The sequence below is a fragment of the Schistocerca nitens genome, chromosome 4, assembly GCF_023898315.1.
Source record: "Schistocerca nitens isolate TAMUIC-IGC-003100 chromosome 4, iqSchNite1.1, whole genome shotgun sequence".
In the NCBI taxonomy this organism is placed as follows: domain Eukaryota; kingdom Metazoa; phylum Arthropoda; class Insecta; order Orthoptera; family Acrididae; genus Schistocerca; species Schistocerca nitens.
In genome coordinates, this window is record NC_064617.1 from 579,506,331 (window position 1) to 579,529,565 (window position 23,235).

At 40.6% G+C, this 23,235-nt stretch overlaps 1 protein-coding gene across 1 annotated transcript in view; it reads left to right on the top strand.

Annotated features, from left to right (window-relative positions):
- Positions 1–23,235, top strand: part of LOC126251853 (death-associated protein kinase dapk-1-like) — a 305,116-nt gene that overhangs the window by 268,233 nt on the left and 13,648 nt on the right. Inside the window, exon 22 of the mRNA XM_049952529.1 lies at positions 1,729–1,938. Within this exon, the coding sequence (XP_049808486.1) occupies positions 1,729–1,938 (210 nt within the window). The remainder of the gene's footprint in view (positions 1–1,728; positions 1,939–23,235) is intronic.

Here is a 23,235-nt window from a genome sequence, read left to right on the forward strand (position 1 = left end):
AGGGGTTTGGGAGAAGATCACGGACGAACATACATATATACATACATGTTGCTTTGTATATAAATAGACTAGCCCCTTCCCACAGCTTCACTCATGTAGGCATTTGACAGATATATTGCACACAACTCATCCTTCCCCCTCTCTTGGTCCATCTCCACCTCCCCCTCTCTCTCCCTCTCTCTGTCCAAATTCTTCTCCCCCCTGTCTGCACATCATCTCCTCACCCCCTTTCTGCCCATCTCCTTCTTTCTCTCTACCTCCCTTATCCTCTCACTCTCTGTGGCCATTTCCTCCTTTCCCTCTCTCTGTCCATTTCTGCCCACGTGCTCTTCCCTCCCCACCTCTTCTTCTCTCCCCTCTTTGCCCATCTACTCCTCTTCCATCATATTTGTGTTCACCTCCTTCTCCCACTCTCTGTCCTTCTCCCACTCTCTGTTTTCATACATCTCATCCCTTCTCCATCTGTTCCACCCCGGTAAATCTGTCCATTACCTCCTTCACTCCTCTCTCTGCCCATCCTGTGAAGTTTGTTGTTTGTGTGCCATATTTGAATGAAATCAATCCAGTGGTTTGGGAGGAAATCCTAGACACGCAAACTTGCTTCTTTATTTATGCCCATCTTCTGCTTCCCCCTCTCTCTGTCCATCCTGTCTTTCCGTATGTCCACCCCATCCTCAACCCTCTCTGTGTCTATTTCTCCCACCCATTCTCTATGTCTTCTTCCCACCATCCTGACATGCAACTCCTCCTCCACACTATCTCTGTCCGGGGTGATTCTTCTCAAACAACATTTTGGTAGTGCAGTACAGCTTATACTCTGGGAGCTGGAAAACCATTTCTTGCACATGACTTGTAGGTTGCCCTGCAGAGGAGGTTGATAAGGCAGGCCACTACAATTCCCACACAACACACCTGTCATGCAGGGCAGCCTAAATGGCAGGGCCTGAAAAAGCACATTCTTGCCCATACCTCCCCTACTATTGGAGCTAGGAGGTTATAAAACCCACAGCGCTGATACTGGTGAAGTTTGCTGGTTGTGTGCCAGATCTGGTTTACATCGATCCAGTTGTTTGGGTGGAGATCCCCAATATACATATACATGAGCGCGTGCACCCCCCCCCCCCCCCCACTCTCTCTCTCTCTCTCTCTCTCTGTAGCATTTTACCCGCTGCTTCGCTCATGTGCATGTTCAGCACGCGTATTCCACACATCTACTCCTACTTCCTCTCTGTGTCCATCTGTTCCTATCCCTGTCTGTCCACCTCATCTTCCCCATCTCTCTGTCCGCCTCATCCTCCCGCTGTCTGTCTGTCTGTCTGTCTGTCTGTCCATACATCTCCTCCTCCCCATCTCTCTGTCCATCTCCTCCTACAACCCTTCCTTTTCCACATGCATAGTCTACATCGGCTCACAACAGCTGGACAGAAGTTTGCCAAGTCTATGCAACCCCTTCTCCACTAGACGTAAAATAACAGTGACAAATAAAATTTTTACCAGAGGTGTAAACTTGCACCTTTCTGCCATACTGTAAGGCTTTAATGAAACTATCAGGCATTTGACAATTTTCACATCTGCTAGTATAAAACTTCATTGGTGTTGAAGATTCTTGCTCATTTTCCTGCAGATATTTTATAGTAAAAACCTTTGTAAGCATAAAATATATGTGTTAACAAATGTGCCTGGAGCTTTGCATGATATTATGCCATATTATTAATTATTTTGTGCTAGGTTGTGAGTGAAGTTAGCCCTGGAATGGCACTGGAGAAGCATGCATTAAGCCCTGCCCAACTCCGTTGTCATACCAGTGACCCCTACTGCTGGGCCCCAGAACAGCTCATGAAGGCTATACTGAAATCTGGTCTCAGTGCTTCATTGCGCAATCCACGAACTGGGGGAAGTGAATCATTGCTTGACATTATTGGTTTTGGAGAACCAGAAGTAAGTACACATTATGTAAGTCCAAAAGTTGATTCTTGTGTTGCCATAAATTAATAAATTTTATTTCCATCATGCATGAAGTCTGTGGCAGCAATGGAAATGAACTTTGTTCAAATGTTGATGGTGTTAGGACAGCAACCAGCCACTTTGTTCGGTATAGATTTTGTGTCATCTGTTCATGACACTTCCGTGCTCGCTGCTTTGTGGATACATTTTCTCATACAAAATATAAAAATAAGTGGCTCTGTATCTGAGTGCGTGTTCACAAGAAAAGCTTAGCTGTAGTCATATAAAGTGGTGGTCGGGAACAAAGAGGAAGCATTTTCTGTTTAATGGAGGCTGTGACGAGATAGAATGAAGCAAAAGAGGGATATGTTCTTGATGTAGTAAAATGAAAGATGTGAAACACATGTACCAGGGCTAAGAGGTTGGTCAAGATGGTACATAGAAGAGAGAGAAAATGTGCTGATAAATGAAAAAGAGGTACAGATAAAGAAACGAGAGCCATAAAGAAATGGGAAATAGATAAGCATGCAAAGGAAGATCAGTAAGGTGTGGACGAGGACTGTTTAATTGTTGGTGATTTAAGATTAAGGAATAATGGAGAGAAATATGTGATTGAGACAGAGATCTTTCATACATAGGACACTTGCCTGACATCACTAGAAACTGACAGCACTTTTACAGATAAATCAAAAAATAAACAACAGATCAATTTTTGCTTTCCCATCAGTAGGTGACAAGTGTCATTATTTGTGTTATATAAGTCAAAACTAGTGGCTAAAAATGTTTCTCGAGGCATTGTACTGTCTTATTTTATCCATGGTGGATTTGGTAAACTCTTGGCCATTAATGATTGTTGGGGAACACCACCAATTTTACTGTCTTTTCTGGTCTGCTTTTGCACTTCTCCCAGAAACATACATTTGTATTTGTGTTTAGTTCTAGAACTTTTTCTGCTCTTCTTAATTCTTTCCACTATCAACTATGTTGTATGTATGTTAAAATGACAAAGTCTATTATAGTTTGAATTCCTCATTAAACTCACTGGATAAGTCAGGACAGGACTGAGGAAATTCTTCTTCTTCTTCTTCTTCTTCTTCTTCTGCATCATCTTCATCCTCAGCCAGTTACCTAAATGTTATAAGAACTCAGCACTTTGCTTATTTCAGTAATATTCAGCTATTATCTGTGCTTTATGATTTTCAGGTGCAGAAATTATTCTTATAATTCTCATTGATGTTCCTCATAGTATGTATTTGGTGAAGGTACACCCTTTTTGTGTATCATAATATGGACTGTAATGTTCTGAAATTTTTATATTTTATTGATATGTTGAAGAAAAAACTCTTGCTGATCAGTTACCACCTTTCTCACATTCTCCAAGCATCCATTTTATTTACATATCATGAACTGGTATGTTATGCTATCTGCCTTCCCAAAATTTTCACTCTTTCTGTGCTTTTTTGCAGTCCATGCATCTCAAGAAACATTTACTTAGAAACTCTTGAGTTCTCTGACATGTTCATGACAATGTTCAGTTCAGCATTATCTTGTCCTGCACCTTATTTTGTGAAAAGCACTTATAAAGGTAACTCTTTTGAGAATCGTTACTTCTAGTGCAAGGAAAACAAGAAATATTGTCTCTCTCATTTATTCAACAAACAGCCGGAAATTTTTCTTTGTTCAGGTACTGTCTTGAAAAGGAGAATGTTTTCAAGCTGTGTCAGAAATGTCAGCACCCCTTATTGTATTTAATGTTACATTGTGGTGGTTCATCAAAGAAATTCGCCATCATAGGTATAAGGCAAATGTGATGAGATAATTCTGTTTCCAAGCCATATAGCTCTTGGTGAGACACTGATGCCATCAATATTCAAATAATGCAGTCTGTAACATCAAATATGCTATAGCAATCAGTAAACAAAAATGACTGCATGGAGCAACAGATGGTAATGAAAAGACTTGATGGCAACCAGAGATATCAGTGCTCATATCGTGCGACAATGTCAGACAAATATTTAAAGGAAATTCCCGTAGCAATATGGTCACATCGTCAATCAGATGAAGCACTACTTTATACAGTCTAAGACAAAGAAAATGCATCACAAAGCAATTACCTAAATTGGAGTGAAATCCAGAGATGTGATGTACAAATAGCAAATGATTACAATTTCATTAAAAAACTGATGATTTATTCAAAAGAAAGAGCTTCGCAATAATGTGTTGGTCCACCTCTGGTCCTTAAGCAAGCAATTATTCGGCTTGACATTTATTGATAGAGATGTTGCATGTCCTGCTGAGGGATATTGTACCAGATTCTGTCCAATTGGTGCATAAGATCACCAGAACCCTGAGTTGGTTGGAGGGGCCTGCCCATAATGCACCAAAAGTTCTCAATTGGGGGGGGAGATCTGGCAACTTTGCTTGACAAGGTAGAGTTTGGCCAGAACAAAGACAAGCAATAGAATCTCCTGCTGTGTGTGGATGAGCATTATCTTGCTGAAATGTAAAAGAATATTAACAACGGTCTGCTGTGCTGTAAGTGTGCCACAGATAACAACCAAAGAGGCCCTGCTATGAAAAGAAATGTCAACCCAAACCATCACTCTTGGTTTTATGGCCCTATGACAGGTGACTGTCAGGTTGGCATCTCACCACTGTGCACAGTGTTTGAAGGCACGTCTATGCTGAGTGATTGGGGCTCATTTTGAAGTGGGACTCATCACGGAAGATAGTTCTGCTACAGTAAATGAGATTCCAGGCCAAAGGCCTGCCTCGGATGGTGGTGGGATATCAACCTGACTGTCATCTGCCATAAGGACTGACAATCAGGAGTGGTGGTCTGGGATGCCATTTCTTTTCTTAGCAGGAATCCTGTGGTGTCATCTGCAGCAACTGTATAGCACAGTGGTATGTGAATAATATTTTATATTCCATTTTGTTGCCCTCCATGGCAAGCCGTACTGGACTTACGATTCAGCAAGGTAATGCCCACCCACACAAGGCGATAGTTTCTACTACTTGTCATCATACTTTCCAAGCCCTAGCTTGCCCAGCAAGGTTGCCAGATCTTTCCCCAATCGAGAGCATTCTGCGCATTATGGACAGGGCCCTCCAACCAGCTCAGGATTTTGAAGATCTGACACACCAGCTGGGCAAAGTTTGACACGAGGACATCCAACAGTTCTACCTTGCATAAGGATCAGAGGTGGACCAACAAGTTACTGATATGACTGAATTTGTGAAACTGTTTCTCTTGAATAAATTTCCTGAAATTGTAATCTTTTGTTTGTATGTGATGATGCATGTTTCTCTCTCTCTCTCTCTCTCTCTCTCTCTCTCTCTCTCTCTCTCTCTTTTTTATGTGTATATTTTTACAAGCAACAGTATCCGCAATGGGCCTCAGTAATTGTTTTCTCTGTAAAATATATTGTACAGCATGCATTTGTGTATCAATCACATTTTATTACCATAACAACAAATCAACAAATACAGTCTGCATACATAAATAGAGAGGTAAAAATAATTCATATGAAGACCAAAATTTACAGTGCTATTGCTATTCTCCAGTCTTGTTGCTAATAGGACTCTAAACCCTAATTTTCCTTTCTTCAGATTTTGATAAGTCTCCCTGAAATCCTTTTACCAGCTTTTGCTGCAGTTACCACAAAACAGGTCTGTTCCAAATCAAGAAATGAAGTGTGCATCAAAAGTTTTGGGAAGTTTTGCGATTTTGTAGGATCCCCTCTTCTCCATGTTTATAATTTTATATATCAATATGCCAACTGCATCTGAATGACCATGAACATCTATTTTTATTTTTGGTATTTGCTACTGCCTATGAAGCAACTTATTTTACACACTGCAGAGAGTCTTGTCTCTCTCCCTCATCACTTAGTTAATTTAGTGATTGAATGTGTACTTGATAGTACCTGAAAACAGCTCTGAATGAAGCCAAGCTGCTAAACCAGCTGTGTACCATAAATCTTCTTGCTCTTCTTCATTGGCCATTTCCAGCTTACTGGGTCAGTTTGTGAATCAAGAACCTTCATTGTTGTATGTGTCTCCACCACTCCTCTCCTTCTTTAAGTATATCTTCTGGCTTTACTCCTCTTGTCTCTATAGACTTCATCACAGTCCTGCCCATATCTTTCTAGTTCTTCCTCGTAAGTCTCCTGTTGACATTTTCAAGAACTTCTCTTTTTGGCTCTTTCTCATCTTCTATTCTTATCATATGTCTATACCACCTCAGCTTTGTTGTTCTGTCTTTTCTCTTGTCTGAAGCTTGAGCTGTCCCTTAGTCTTTTTCCTCATGTCCGATTCTAAGCTCTCTTGTTTGGACTTCGACACTTCTTAAAAACTTTATCTCTTCTGCCTATGTGCTACGCTCCTCCCTTGTTCTCCACTCCACGTACCAGATGCATATGCTAGATTGGATTCATAATTTGTTGAATACAGAACTCATTTAAAAATTCCTTTGGGACATCTCTGTTCCACAGAATACATCTTACTCTCTGGGTTTAGCTACACTGCTCTGTAAAACTTAAAAGCTGGGTAGATAAAGTAACATAACATTGGAAGTGAATAAAAGTATGAGAGCATATTACCAGTGGTGTCCCAGTCATACATAGAAAGTTTGATGTCACATTGCATGAGTTCAGTATTACTGTAGTGCCAAATAAGACTGGCTCCACAACATGACACAGTTCAACGAACAGGAAGAGACTGTGTGTGACAATCAGCGAGAAGTTGTGGTACCCTGTGGTGGTGTTCTTCATGACAACGTGGTACAGAGACAACATTTGGATGACTTTACATTAGGTAGGATCATTGGGAAATTGGAAGGAGGATGAAGTGTGACAAGAGTAGCCCAGCAGTTTGACATTGCTCACAGCAGTTTTTTGAGTGTGTGGAGAGCATTCCAAACTACAGGCATTGCTACCCAAAGGAGAGATGAGGTGGTCAACATTGGTCAACTACAGTAGCAGGTGAGTGCTGCATTGTGCGGCAGGCAACAAGCGACCCACATCAAACTACTGGTACAATTTTACCCACATTTAACAAGATAGCAGTCTCACATTCCACAGTGCCATGGCAACTGCATAGGGTGGTCTCTTCACTCTTCTATCAATATGTTGTGTTCTGTTGATACTCACACATCGATGACACCATTTGCAATGGTGCCAAGAGTAGAGTGACTGGACCAATGAGCAGTGGGGCTGCAAGCTGTTCTCGGATGAGAGCAGTTTCAGTCTGAGTAGTGATTGAGGATGTGTCCTCATATGGTGAAAGATTACAACACATAATACACCCAGGATGACTGTCAAAATGAATCTTTTAGTGACCCAGCTGTTATAGTGTGGGAAGGCAAAATGTTGTGTGGATGTACTGATCTCCAAATCATTGAACACAGTACACTGACCCGTCAGCTTTATTATGACACTGTACTCCATTCCCAAGGTTGTCTTTTTCAGAGGTGCATTCAGCCCTAACTTCATTTTTAGGGTTCCATAACTCAACTAGTAAATACAGAACCTATATAGGATCACTTTGTTGCCCATCTGTGTATCTGTCTGTCTGTCTGTCTGTCTGTCTATGTGTCTGAGTAACTGTTTGGACTCCTTTTTCTCCGGAATGGGTTGAAGTATTAAGTCAAAATTTATGTAACATACTATGGTCTTCAGTTCCTTGCCAGTGTGAAAAATTCAAGCTTCTAAGTCAATGCAGTCAAAAGATACGGCCATTTATGTCACTTATTTTGATACTCATTAACTCGCTCGCCAAAACATGTAGATGAACTATCTGTACACATATCGAGCCTGGTAATAAAAAGCTGAGAGAAATTCTCATCAATGGAATTTGAAAGATGTTCAAATGGTTCTGAGCACTATGAGACTTAACTTTTGAGGTCATCAGTCCCCTAGAACTTAGAACTACTTAAACCTAACTAACCTAAGGACATCACCCACATCCCTGCCCGAGGCAGGATTCGAACCTGCGACCATAGTTGAAAGAAGTCCTGTGACAGCCACACAGAACCACTGTTGATAAAAGAATGATGAAAGTGATCAGATAAAGAAACCAAAAAATATATGTGAAGTTGATCTAGTGGTAAAGTACATACCAGGAAACCAAGAGGTCGGAGAATTGAATTTTGGTCAGACCACGGACTTTTAGTTTTCTTTTCAACCTATCCTTTACCTCTCAGTGATGTGGGGAGTTGCCAGAAACATCATATATTCCGCGTTAAACTATAGGCCTCCTTTCCCCTTTTGGATAATGTGTAGGTTAGTGTGCCATGTAATAATTATACTGTATTATACTGTAATTTGTTTGTTTGCTATTCTGTTTGCTTGGCTTAGCTAATTCTTTCTGTGTATTTGATCAGCTGCAGCTGTTATCCACTGGCCCATAACCCTGTGAGATTAAGTGTTTACTTACCTTTCTCCATTCAAACAGGCCTCAGATGGCTGAACGATACTGACCAGCTGCCATATCTTCTTCATCTGATAGGCTAACTGGTTGCTGATATGAAAGGGCATACGCATTGCTCTCCCAGCCATAGTCAGTTTTCACTATGGGAGCTGCTACTTCTCAATAAAGTAGCTCCTCAATTGGCCTGGCAAGGGCTGAGTGCAGCCCACTTGCCAACAGCTTTCAACAGGCCCACATGGTCACGCACCCAAGTGCTAACTAAGCCTGACAATACGTAACTTTGGTGATCTGATGGGAACTGGTGTGTTACCACTGTGGCAAGGCCATTTTGCCTAACTTTGACTTTCTGTATTTCAGTTTTATATGATACTGGCCAGGCAGCCTTTATATTTACAATTAGGTGTGATTATGATTTACTACAGCTGACTCCTAAATCCCTTTTAAGTAAATGTAAGCAACACAGTCTAGAGGTGCCTTGTAGTGTAAGCATGGTTCATCCATTTGCATCAGCCTGTGTGCTCTAGGAAGTTTGCTATCCAGCTGTTTTTTGGATCACACTTTCTGCCATAAGGCTCACTGTGTTTACAAGTCTGATAGCCTGCCTGTCCCATTGTGGATACATGTTTGGATGTATGCTTAAGGTCCGTCAAAATAATTACTTGTAGGCATCTCATATTCTTAACTATATTCTGTGTGCACCCTAAAGCACCTTCATCCAGAATAAAGCTAATTTGCATGGCCATTGGCAATTGATTCTATTATCTTGTATCTGTCTTAGATGCTATTGAAGTATTTTGTGTGGTGAAATTCTGTTCACTTAAGATTGTTCAGTGTTGCTGTAACCTGGTCCTTAGGGGTGAGGCATCTTGTTCCTCAGAGAAATTTGTGTGTCACATTTAGTTACTAGAAAGGGGTTCGCTGTGGTAGTCATTTAGCATTGAGCCTTAAGCTGTTAGTTGAGTTGCTAAGTGTTGCTATTTGCTTGGTCAATTGAAGTTCTTGACCTGTAATTGCCTGTTAATGAGAAATGATGTATGGCAATTAATAATTCTGGCTGCAACTGCTTAGTTTAAATTATTTTGATTTTTGTTAGTTACATCTTGCACCCGTGCATTTTAAGAATTGTATTTATTGACGTGGTAAGCCATGGGTTGAACTGCGTTATTTACTAATCATCAGTGCTCCCACTATTAAGTTATGTGTTTTGCTAATTGTAAAGTGTTCACTTCTTTTCGATAGTATGCTACCTTTAAAATATACAATTTAGCTGACCTAGCACCTTACCACTCCCCAACCAGCTCCCTACCACCTCAGTTAGGGACACATTACTTGCCAGACTGGCATCCAATGAAAAGGTTTGTACCAGATCATTCAACCACACAAATAATAATAATAATAACATTATTATTATTATTATTATTATTATTATTATTATTATTATTATCATCTGTGCTGTGTGAGTCGGGAGGAAAGGTACATGCTTTGATTGGAACAAAAAAAATTATGTGAACATATGTCCTGTTCTTTACAGTTTACAAGGAAACGGATGAAGACAGTGGGGAATTGGAGAAATGCAGGTGATAGTAAATGAAACATTGTGATCTAATGTTTAGTTTAACTGTGAATGTATCCTTACAAAAGATGTTCAAAAAGTCCACCGTCAACTGCAGTACATTTCCTAGCTCTTGTAGATTGCTGCTATGTTACTGATCTGAGCTTATTTGTATGGTCCTATACTTGAGCACACACATGCAAAATACAAGTGAGAAGTTCCTCCTTTGTATCAACACTGTGCTCATAGACTTTGCTCTTAAGCCAAACCCACAAACAGTAATATAATGGAGTAAGATTAGGTGACTTCAGTGGCCAAAAAACGACTCCACAGTGACCAATCCAATGCACAGGATACATATCAGTGAGGTACTGTGTCCCTGGCCATGTGGAATGTCCAGTAGCTCCATTGTGGTGAAAGTGCATATGACAACCAAGGAATACTCTCTAATTACTCTGTTAACACATTTTGAAGGAAATCAAGATATCATGCTCCATTAAGACAGTTATGTAAGACAACTGGACTGATGAGTTGGTCATCATCATATCACATATTCACTGAAAATTTGTTTCCAAAACAGTGTGCAGATTTTCATCTCCCACATGTGAGAATTGTGTTGCTGTGGGTAATCATTGACTCATCAGTGAACTGAATATGTAGAATACAGCATTCATTGGCAATGGCCCATTGACAGAATTCCTTTCATATGGCATCATCTCCTATATGCAGATGTAGAATATTCCATCGATGATAATGATGCAGCCCCTGCTCATGTATTGTGTGAATCACTTGTGTACATCAATATTGTGAAAAGGTTAGATTACTGCTCACCATACAGCAGAGATGTTGAGTCACAGACAGGCACAACAAACAAACTACTAAACTCGTAAGCTTGCAGCCAGAACGCCTCCTTCTGAAATAGACAACATACATAGGCCTCTGTCACTGGCTGTTGAGGCCAGGCAGTAAGTCTGACCTTGACAGCCATAGACAGTGGTCATGCATCTCCGAGCTATACAGAGTTCTTCTAGAGCTGTTAGATACGTACTACACTCATGTAATCTGTTAAAATGCCTGCTAAGTAGCTGCTATCTGGAACTCTGTGATTAGGAACTCATAGTTCACATTTATGGACAGCAGCTGTGCAATTCCCAGTGCAAAACCAATAGATGAAAATCATGTCACCATACTCCACGTTTGTGAAGACCTGTGGCATTTTCACTACACTGACCCGTACTGTTTTGACTGTACATGTAACAACACTGTAATACAATGGTGCAACCTCTGTAGTACTGAAACATGAAGTAAAAAACTTCTACACTTGCAGGACTCATTTCCCTACCATGTGCAAGTGAATTGCTCAGTTAAGACAACACTACATAGCATAATGTCACATGAGAGTTCTGGTGAAGAATAACTTGTGACTGATGCCCGTGATTTTTCAAATAGCTGTATGTCAGATATGATGAAGAAAAGAGCATATGTTCATTTGGATTCTTTTGTTCAGGACCATCAGTAATATCACCCCTCAAAGCATATACCTTTCCTCCTGACTCACCCTGTATACTTACTTAAGTTTGTAACAGCACAGGTGGAGGATCTCTTGTAATGTGAGGATTTTCAGTGGAGGGACAGGCCCGCCCATTAATGTGGCTTAAATCCCATTAAGCATGTGTAGTATGCATTGGAGAGACAAACTGTGACATGTCTACATGCACCAATAACCATCCAGCAGTTGTCATCCAGTGTGGTGAAGGAATGGAATGTCCTACCACAAGAACTCAATAGATCACATGGCCAGCATAGTAGAAGATTGCAGAGCAGGTGGCCACCATGATTTGCCGTGATTTCACTGTAATGATGTCTTCAAATAAAAGTATTATTTCTGTTTGTCTTGTTGCATATTTCTTTCAGTTATCTTACGTACTGTACAGTAGCAGTTCTTTCTATGCATGATCCAAGTTTCATCAAGCTATGTTACTTAGCAGTAACATATGATATGTAAGTTACTTTTGTCCTTAAGTCCTGCACATCAGTTTATTTGTTGGCTATATTTTTTCCGCCAGTTTTCTCGGCTATCTTGTCAGTATTTGTGATTTAACTTCCACATTTACATTTGCATCCACATATACATACATACTCCACAAGCAATGTATGGTGCATGGCAGAGAATACCTTGTACCACAAGAAGTCATTTCTTTTCCTGTTGCATTCAAAAATACAGTGTGGGAAAAATGACTTTCTCTAAACCTCCATACAAGCCCCAATTTCTCTTATTTTATCTCTGTAGTCCTTACTTGAAGCATACTTAGGTGTCAGTGTAATTGTTCTGCGGTCAGCTTCAAGTGATAGTTCTCAGAATTTTCTCAGTGGTGTTCCTCGAAAAATCATCCTCCCACCAGCATTTCCCATTTAAGCTTCTGAAACATCTCTTTAACACTTGCACATTGATTGAACTTACCAGTAACAAATCTAGCAGCCTGGTTCTGAATTGCTCCAATGTCTTTCTTTAATCTGACTTGGTGGGGTCCAAACACTCGAGCAGTACTCAAGAATTGGCTGCACTAGTGTTCTTTACGTGGACTCCTTTGCACTGTCCTAAAATCCTTCCAAGAAACCGAAGTTTACCATTCACCTTCCTTACTACAATCCCTACATGTCAGTTCCATTTCATATTGGTTTGCAGTGTTACTCTTAACATAATTAATTGACCTGAGTGTGTCAGGAAACACACTACTAATGCTGTACTCAAATATTAGGGGATTTTTTTCCTTATTCATCTGCATTAACTTAAATTTTTGTACATTTAGAGCTAGCTACCATTGATCACACCAACTTGAAATTTTGTGCAAAGCACCTGTATCATCCTATAGGCCTCAACAACACCTTCTCGTACACCAAAGCATTATCAGAAAACAGCCACAGATTGCTGCTCACCCTGTTTGTCAGATCATATATGTTTGTAGAGAATAATAGTGGTGCTGCCACACTTCCCTGGGGCATACCCATGTCTGTGATGAACACGTGCTGTCGAGGACAACATACTGGGTACTTCTACTTTAGAAAGCTTCGAGCCACTTGCATATCTAGTCTGTATGCTTGTACCTTCGTTAGGATGCTGTAGGGGGCCAACATGTAAAACATTTTTTGGAATTCTAGGAATATTAAATCTGCCTCTTGCTCTTCATCCATAGTTCACAGGATTCACATGAGAAAAGGGCAAGCCGAGTAACGCTAGAGCAATGCTTTCTAAAACCGTGCTGGTTTGTGGACAGAAGCTTTTCCGTCTCAAGGAAATTTATTGCATTTGAACTGAGAATATGTTCAAGAATTCTGCAGCAAACCAATGTTATGGTATTGGTCTGTAATTCTGCGGGTCCGTTCATTTACCCTTCATATATACATGAGTCACCTGCACTTTTTTGCAGTCACTTGCGACTTTGCGCTAAGCGAGAGTTTTCTCGATAAATGCAAGCTAAATATAAGGCCAATGTCATGGAGTTCTCTTTGTAAAACTGAACTCCATATGGAACTGGTGACTTAACTTGCTTTCAACTCTTTCAGTTGTTTCTCTGCACCAGGGATGCCTATTACTGTGTCCCCTGTATGGGAGTCTGCACGATGGTCAGACGACAGTAGATTTGTGTCATCCTCCTATGTGAAAGACTTCTTAAACACAAAATTTGAAACTCCAGATTTCTTTTTGCTACAATCTGTTGCTACATCAGACTGGTTAATGAGTGACTGGATAAAAACCTTCAATCCCTTTAATGATTTATGTGGGGCCAGAATTGTCTCACATTTATGGTAAGATTTTTTTTACTAAAGTGTAACAATGATAGTTGTTGTTTGCTTCATGCATCAGTCTTTTTATGGAGGCACAAATCTCTAATAACTTTTGCCTATTGTCATTTGCATATTCTCTTTTGAATTAAGAGTGCAATAGTCTTTGCTTCCTCAGTGTCTTCCAGATTTTGTTATAAAACCAATATGTTTTTTTTTCCGTCTTTAATCTAGTAGTTACTCGACACATACTTCTCCAGAGCACGATATACGATCCATTTAAACTTTGCCCATAATTCCTCTTCCTCCATCATACTGGAACTAAATGCCATCTATTCATTGTCTAAGTGTGACACTAGCAACTGCTTACCTGCTCTGTCTAGCAAAAATCCTCTCCTAGCCCTCTTGATTTATTGTCTTTAGTAACCATCATCATTATGATATCATGCTCACTAATCCCTGTTTCTACACTGACAAATTTGCTAAGGTCAGGTTTGTTTGTAGCTACTTGGTCTAAATATTCCTGTTGTGTGTAGCCTTCAAACTAGCTCATCAAGACATTTTTGGAAAACGTATTTAGAAGTCCAGAATGAGATTTTCACTCTGCAGCGGAGTGTGCGCTGATATGAAACTTCCTGGCAGATTAAAACTGTGTGCCGGACTGAGACTCGAACTCGTGACCTTTGCCTTTCACAGGCAAGTGCTCGACCTACTGAGTTACCCAAGCATGACTCATGCCCCGTCCTCACAGCTTTACTTCTGCCGGTACTTTGTCTCCTACCTTCCAAACTTTACAGAAGCTCTCCTGCGAACCTGGCAGAAGTAAAGCTGTGAGGACGGGGCGTGAGTCATGCTTGGGTAGCTCAGTTGGTAGAGCACTTTCCTGTGAAAGGCAAAGGTCCCGAGTTCGAGTCTCGGTCCGGCGCACAGTTTTAATCTGCCAGGAAGTTTCGTATTTAGAAGTATTTCACAGACTGCCTATCTATACCTCATGCAATGTATCCATAGATGTCCCAGTCTATACCTGATAGGTTAAAATAAATGAAAAGCACCAGTTTGCTTTTGTTCTACAATATTGGGTATTGTAGAACAAAAGCAAACTGGTGCTTTTCATTTATTATAATGTTGTTCTACCAAGAACCAACGGAAGATTCTGTTAATATGATAGGTTAAAGTTTGCCTCTGACTAATATTGCATGATCTGCGTATTTCCACACCACTGAGTGTAGACTTTCTTTGAATGCCTCTAAAACTGTCGCAGCAGAATGGAGTGGCTGGTAAAAATTCAACAGTTAACTTGATTTCACCTAGACCAGTTACATGTATACAGATAACTTCGTAGTCACACTCAAATTCAATCTCAGTAGAGAATATTTTTGCAACTGCAACAAACACTCCCCCTCCTATGGTGTCTAATCTGTGTTTCCGATGTACATTCCTTGGCTCACTAAATATTTCAGAGCTTTCTACTTCAGGTTTCAGCCAGCTTTTGGTCCCTGTAATAATTCGAACACGGCAAATTTCCTGGAGGGCAGTAAATTTTGGAACTTTGTTATGAATACTTCTACAGTTTACTGATAAAATTATGACTCTGAGTGAACATGATCTGATTTCACTCTCTGCGTGTCGACTGGCGAGTGTTCATTAGAGTACCTCAAACTACTGTCTAGCCATTTCTTCCACGAGCCAGTCATATGAATTGAGGATTGCCTCAGAACCCAAGTAAAGGCATTTAGAACCCAAGTGACAGGCATTATTTGTGCTGATGTGAGCCACAGCTTGCAGACAACTGCACCCTGCATGCTCAATAGATGCAGGCAACGCAAGGCAGGTAAGGCCTGCCGGCAGACATATCGAGTGCACATTGGCTTTCTTTCCAGCCCATGCTCTTGTTCCTAACATTGGAGCTCCTGATAAGTAGCAAACCCCTCCTCCGTTTGCCTGCTCAGACCCTGCAGAAGAAACATCCACCTGTCACTGAAAATGTTAGTGGGTGAGACCATAAGGCCAGCCTCCAAATTGGCCTTCCACCTCAAGGGACACAAACAAGTTATCGCTCACCCTGCAGAGAGATTGGATCCATTACATCGGGTACCTTGGAAGATGCCCCAGTAGCAGAGCCCGTTGGTGAAACAAGCAACACCTTCAATGTCCCATGTGACACGCCAGATTCTCCACCACTACTACTTCCCAAGGCAGCAGCCTACAGACAATTGACTGTAGCCAAAAGTTTCAGTTGATTGTGAACTGCTGTCACCTCCTCCTGTGTCTGCACACAGGATCCATCCCAGCATAACTGACTTAAGGAGTAAACTATAAAAGCATACAAGGATACCTAAATTACCAACTTGATACTCTCCTGGTGTTTCGTTGTTGGAGGCTGCCTTATTGAGGTGTAGCTATTTGTTGGAAATAAGTGACAACTATGCTACAGACTGCCTGAATTTACACTTTACAGTTACAATACACAAGATTACACCTATAAAATAGAAAAACACTCATGGAATTGAAGAATTAAACTCTAAGAAAACACAGATAGAGCTTAATACGTAACTTGCTGCTCTGCAGGTTCATAACAGGTGACTTGACTTCCTAATTACTTGAAACTTTTGATCTCTTACAAAAATTTTCTATTGATTTTTTACTTTTTCCATTTCCACTTCCTTCCTTCTGATTGCCATCACTGCTGTTTTTATCTTTTCTGTGCTTATTCTCCTCCAAATTGTTTCACCCTCTTGGTTCCATATTTCTACTTCCTTTTGCACTTCATTTTGTGCTCATCCCATATCACCATGTCTGCAAACAACATGGCGTTCATTGGATTTCTTTGATCTTAACCCTTTTGCTGCTGTGGACATGTATACATGCCCTATGCGCTGTTCTGCTGTTCCCCAGGTGCTGTGGACATGTATATGCACGCTGCTTGGGTTTTCCTACAGTAATATTGACTTTTGTATGCTTCCTCAGCCACTGACCTCTCACTGCGGCAGACAAGCTACTTCCATATCTTGGTGAATAAAAAGGTTTCTGGTATTTATAACATAACAGATGTGCCTCTTTGCAAAAAGCCTCATTTTGATATCTTGAATGATTTATGACGGTTGTTATGACCATATAATTACCGATGTGCAGGAATAGGAATGAGCAAGTTGCATGGGACTGCCCATTGGGTATGAAAACCAATAATTTGAGAATGATATGAGATGTCATTCTACTCTCAATTTTAAATAAAATTTCAATATCTTACCTACATTTATGTACTGCAACTTATGAGCTGAACTCAACCGTATGCAAATTTTATGCAATGCGTTTTTTTCCTCTGCAGTCTTCAAAATTTCATGCAATGTTTTACTACTTTTGATGCAGCACAATAACTATGATGTATAATGAAAAGAAATTCAAAAAGCGAGTGAAGTTATCAAACTGTAAGTTGAGCAAAAGTCAATTTTTTCAGCAAATAGTTTTCTTAAAATCAGATGGTAAGTATTTCATAACAGCTGGAACACCATCTCTCAGCACTGGTTTCAGCATTTTGTGTGCAGTACAGCCACAACAAAGCCACTCTCAGCACAGAATGCAGAGGGCACATCTGTAGGAATGAAAGGGCTACATAAAAGAAATAATCTTAAAACAGACACCACTGTTTGGTCACCGCAAGTCCTTTTTATTCTTTAAAAATAAGGTTTTTTGACAACATTACCTATAACTGCAACTGAAATTTAGCACCAGTTTACCTTATGGTAAGGATACATTCAGAATTTAGGTACTTAAAACAGTCTCTGGAAAGAGTGAAGTTACAAACAACTGTTTTGGATTATACTTAACAAACTAAATCCAAAAGCGATGGTGAATAATTCAAATTATGCTGCAAAAGGAAAAAATTTTAGTGACTGGCGTGGAATCACAAATAATGCCTCCTGCCTGAATTCAGAGAACATCATCAGTTCCTACAGGCAGCTGACTGCTTTGCTAAAGACAGCTAGCCTCATGCATGGAGTGGAAGTGGAGCTAGTGTTTTGCAGCATTGTTGTCAGAACTGATTGCAGCCCTCTGGTTTGAAGCCAATTGGGAGGCTTAAACCAGGGGCTGAGATGATACTGTGATGATCTTGGATGTGGATTTCTCAGCCTCCGCTTTTGGATGGAAGTTTGTTGGATCCATGCCCCTTAATAGGTTAGGCATGTATTAAATGCAGAAAGGGGTACTAGGGTACCAGAGTAGGTGCAGCATGCACATGTTGGTTCCTTTATGATAAACAAATCCCTCCACAGCCCCAATAAATGCATTCTGCTTTTGGATAGGGAAGAATATTAACCCCATTATTTAAAGAGAGTAGCATTTGTCATTGCAGATAGAAGGAAGAAAACTTTGATATGGTATTAGTTAACTGCTGGAGCATTTGTGGAAAGGTTCCAGATCTAAACGCCCACATAGTATCAAAGTTAGCTGAAGCCAGATATGCTATCTAGTGAAGTTAGTACAGATAAAGGTGTATAGAACATGGCCAACAGATGCTTTAGTATACCTGTGCCCTGAAGACCAGTAGTGGCAGAATATTTTAGGGGAAGCTTGGAGAATATTTCACCACATACCTCCCTGACAACAGCCAACCAAAACCTCCACATATAACCTGGTTTAAAATAGTTCCAACATCCCTCCAATAGTGATCCCCCTCCCCTTCCACCCAGTCATCTCTTGGTAACCCTTTAGGAATTTCTCTTTCTGCTAACCTGGCCTTACATTCCTTTCCTAAATCTCTCCCTAATTAGTCTAGCAACATGTCAGTGGAACACGTAGCTATCCATAAGCTGAAAATCAGTCCAGAACTTATCATCTTTCCTGCAGACAAAGGGTTCATATATCTCCATCCCTCCTTCTCCCCCTCCCTTTTCCACCCCTCTGCCTTTCTTTCTTCCCTTCCTGTCTCCTTCTTCATGTTCACCTTTCATTCCTTTCTTCCTTCCCCATTCCCACCTCTCCCTCTCTCTACCTCTTATATTTTCTATGCTCTCTGAACGCTCATCTTGTGGAGCCATGTCAAAAGACCTGCCTCACACTATCCCATTTCACTCTCCTTGCCTCAGTCATCTTTCCCTACCCCCTCCCCACATCCATCAGCCAAGGTAACTTCCACTCTTGCCACAGCTATGTGCATTTTGATGTCTATGTGTTTGTGTGTGAATGTGAGAAACAGCAACAGCTTGAAAGCTACTGTAAATGTAGCCATGTAGCCATGACTTATTAAACTGATAGTTAGGTAATTTTCACATCTGTCAACACCTGCTTTCTTTGGGATTGGAATTATTATATTCTTCTTGAAGTCTGAGGGAATTTCGCCTGTCTCATACATCTTGCTCACCAGATGGTAGAGTTTTGTCAGGACTGGGTGTCCCAAGGCTGTCAGTAGTTCTAATGGAATGTTGTCTACTCCCAGAGCTTTGTTGCGACTCAGGTCTTTCTGTGCTCTGTCAAACTCTTCACGCAGTATCATATCTCCTATTTCATCTTCATCTACATCCTCTTCCATTTCCATAATATTGCCCTCAAGTACATCGCCCTTGTATAGACCCTCTATATACTCCTTCCACCTTTCTGCTTTCCCTTCTTTGCTTAGAACTGGGTTTCCATCTGAGCTCTTGATATTCATACAAGTGGTTCTCTTTTCTCCAAAGGTCTCTTTAATTTTTCTGTAGGCAGTATCTATCTTACCCCTAGTGAGATAAGCTTCTACATCCTTACATTTGTCCTCTAGCTATCCCTGCTTAGCCATTTTGCACTTCCTGTCGATCTCATTTTTGAGACGTTTGTATTCATTTTTGCCTGCTTCATTTACTGCATTATTATATTTTCTCCTTTCATCAATTAAATTCAATATTTCTTCTGTGACCCAAGGATTTCTACTAGCCCTCATCTATTTTACCTACTTGATCCTCTGCTGCCTTCACCACTTCATCCCTCAAAGCTACCCATTCTCCTTCTACTGTATTTCTTTCCCCCAATCTTGCCAATTGTTCCCTTATGCTCTCCGTGAGACTCTGTACAACCTCTGGTTTAGTCAGTTTATCAAGGTCCCATCTTAAATTCCCACCTTTTTGCAGTTTCTTCAGTTTTAACATACAGTTCATAACCAATAGATTGTGGTCAGAGTCCACGTCTGCCCCTGGAAATGTCTTACAATTTAAAACCTGGTTCCTAAATCTCTGTCTTACCATTATATAATCTATCTGAAACCTGTCAGTATCTCCAGGCTTCTTCCATATGCAATCTTCTTTTACGATTCTTGAACCAAGTGTTAGCTATGATTAGGTTGTGCTCTGTGCAAAATTCCACCAGGCGGCTTCCTCTTTCGTTTCTTACCCCCAATCCATATTCACCTACTATGTTTCCTTCTCTCCCTTTTCCTACTGACCCCATGACTATTAAATTTTCATCTCCCTTCACTATCTGAATAATTTCTTTTATTTCTTCATACATTTCTTCAATTTCTTCATCATCTGCAGAGCTAGTAGGCATATAAACTTGTACTACTGTGGTAGCTTCCCCCATGAACCATGGACCTTGCCGTTGGTGGGGAGGCTTGCGTGCCTCAGCGATACAGATGGCCGTACCGTAGGTGCAATCACAACGGAGGGGTATCTGTTGAGAGACCAGACAAACATGTGGTTCCTGAAGAGGGGCAGCAGCCTTTTCAGTAGTTGCAGGGGCAACAGTCTGGATGATTGACTGATCTGGCCTTGTAACATTAACCAAAACGGCCTTGCTGTGCTGGTACTGCGAACGGCTGAAAGCAATGGGAAACTACAGCCGTAATTTTTCCCGAGGACATGCAGCTTTACTGTATGATTAAATGATGATGGCGTCCTCTTGGGTAAAATATTCCGGAGGTAAAATAGTCCCCCATTCGGATCTCCGGGCGGGGACTACTCAAGAGGACGCCGTTATCAGGAGAAAGAAAACTGGCATTCTACGGATCGGAGCGTGGAATGTTAGATCCCTTAATCGGGCAGGTAGGTTAGAAAATTTAAAAAGGGAAATGGATAGGTTAAAGTTAGATATAGTGGGAATTAGTGAAGTTCGGTGGCAGGAGGAACAAGACTTTTGGTCAGGTGATTACAGGGTTATAAATACAAAATCAAATAGAGGTAATGCAGGAGTAGGTTTAATAATGAATAAAAAAATAGGAGTGCGGGTTAGCTACTACAAACAGCATAGTGAACGCATTATTGTGGCCAAGATAGACACAAAGCCCATGCCTACTACAGTAGTACAAGTTTATATGCCAACTAGCTCTGCAGATGATGAAGAAATTGATGAAATGTATGACGAGATAAAAGAAATTATTCAGGTAGTGAAGGGAGACGAAAATTTAATAGTCATGGGTGACTGGAATTCGAGTGTAGGAAAAGGGAGAGAAGGAAACATAGTAGGTGAATATGGATTGGGGGGAAGAAATGAGAGAGGAAGCCGCCTTGTAGAATTTTGCACAGAGCATAACTTAATCATAGCTAACACTTGGTTCAAGAATCATAAAAGAAGGTTGTATACCTGGAAGAATCCTGGAGATACTAATAGGTATCAGATAGATTATATAATGGTAAGACAGAGATTTAGGAACCAGGTTTTAAATTGTAAGACATTTCCAGGGGCAGATGTGGATTCTGACCACAATCTATTGGTTATGAACTGCAGATTGAAACTGAAGAAACTGCAAAAAGGTGGGAATTTAAGGAGATGGGACCTGGATAAACTGACTAAACCAGAGGTTGTAGAGAGTTTCAGGGAGAGCATAAGGGAACAATTGACAGGAATGGGGGAAAGAAATACAGTAGAAGATGAATGGGTAGCTCTGAGGGATGCAGTAGTGAAGGCAGCAGAGGATCAAGTAGGTAAGAAGACGAGGGCTAATAGAAATCCTTGGGTAACAGAAGAAATATTGAATTTAATTGATGAAAGGAGAAAATATAAAAATGCAGTAAGTGAAGCAGGCAAAAGGGAATACAAACGTCTCAAAAATGAGATCGACAGAAAGTGCAAAATGGCTAAGCAGGGATGGCTAGAGGACAAATGTAAGGATGTAGAGGCTTGTCTCACTAGGGGTAAGATAGATAGTGCCTACAGGAAAATTATAGAGACCTTTGGAGAGAAGAAAACCACTTGTATGAATATCAAGAGCTCAGATGGCAACCCAGTTCTAAGCAAAGAAGGGAAGGCAGAAAAGTGGAAGGAGTATATAGAGGGTTTATACAAGGGCGATGTACTTGAGGACAATATTATGGAAATGGAAGAGGATGTAGATGAAGATGAAATGGGAGATAAGATACTGCGTGAAGAGTTTGACAGAGCACTGAAACACCTGAGTCGAAACAAGGCCCCGGGAGTAGACAACATTCCATTAGAACTACTGATGGCCTTGGGAGAGCCAGTCATGACAAAACTCTACCATCTGGTGAGCAAGATGTATGAGACAGGCGAAATACCCACAGACTTCAAGAAGAATATAATAATTCCAATACCAAAGAAAGCAGGTGTTGACAGATGTGAAAATTACCGAACTATCAGTTTAATAAGTCACAGCTGCAAAATACTAACGCGAATTCTTTACAGACGAATGGAAAAACTGGTAGAAGCGGACCTCGGGGAAGATCAGTTTGGATTCCGTAGAAATGTTGGAACACGTGAGGCAATACTAACGGTACGACTTATCTTAGAAGAAAGATTAAGAAAAGGCAAACCTACGTTTCTTGCATTTGTAGACTTAGAGAAAGCTTTTGACAACGTTAACTGGAATACTCTCTTTCAAATTCTGAAGGTGGCAGGGGTAAAATACAGGGAGCGAAAGGCTATTTACAATTTGTACAGAAACCAGATGGCAGTTATAAGAGTCGAGGGGCATGAAAGGGAAGCACTGGTTGGGAAAGGAGTGAGACAGGGTTGTAGCCTCTCCCCGATGTTATTCAATCTGTATATTGAGCAAGCAGTAAAGGAAACAAAAGAAAAATTGGGAGTAGGTATTAAAATTCATGGAGAAGAAGTAAAAACTTTGAGGTTCGCCGATGACATTGTAATTCTGTCAGAGACAGCAAAGGACTTGGAAGAGCAGTTGAACGGAATGGACAGTGTCTTGAAAGGAGGATATACGATGAACATCAACAAAAGCAAAACGAGGATAATGGAATGTAGTCAAATTAAATCGGGTGATGCTGAGGGGATTGGATTAGGAAATGAGACACTTAAAGTAGTAAAGGAGTTTTGCTATTTAGGTAGTAAAATAACTGATGATAGTCGAAGTAGAGAGGATATAAAATGTAGACTGGCAATGGCAAGGAAATCGTTTCTGAAGAAGAGAAATTTGTTAACATCGAGTATAGATTTAAGTGTCAGGAAGTCGTTTCTGAAAGTATTTGTATGGAGTGTAGCCATGTATGGAAGTGAAACATGGACGATAACCAGTTTGGACAAGAAGAGAATAGAAGCTTTCGAAATGTGGTGCTACAGAAGAATGCTGAAGATAAGGTGGGTAGATC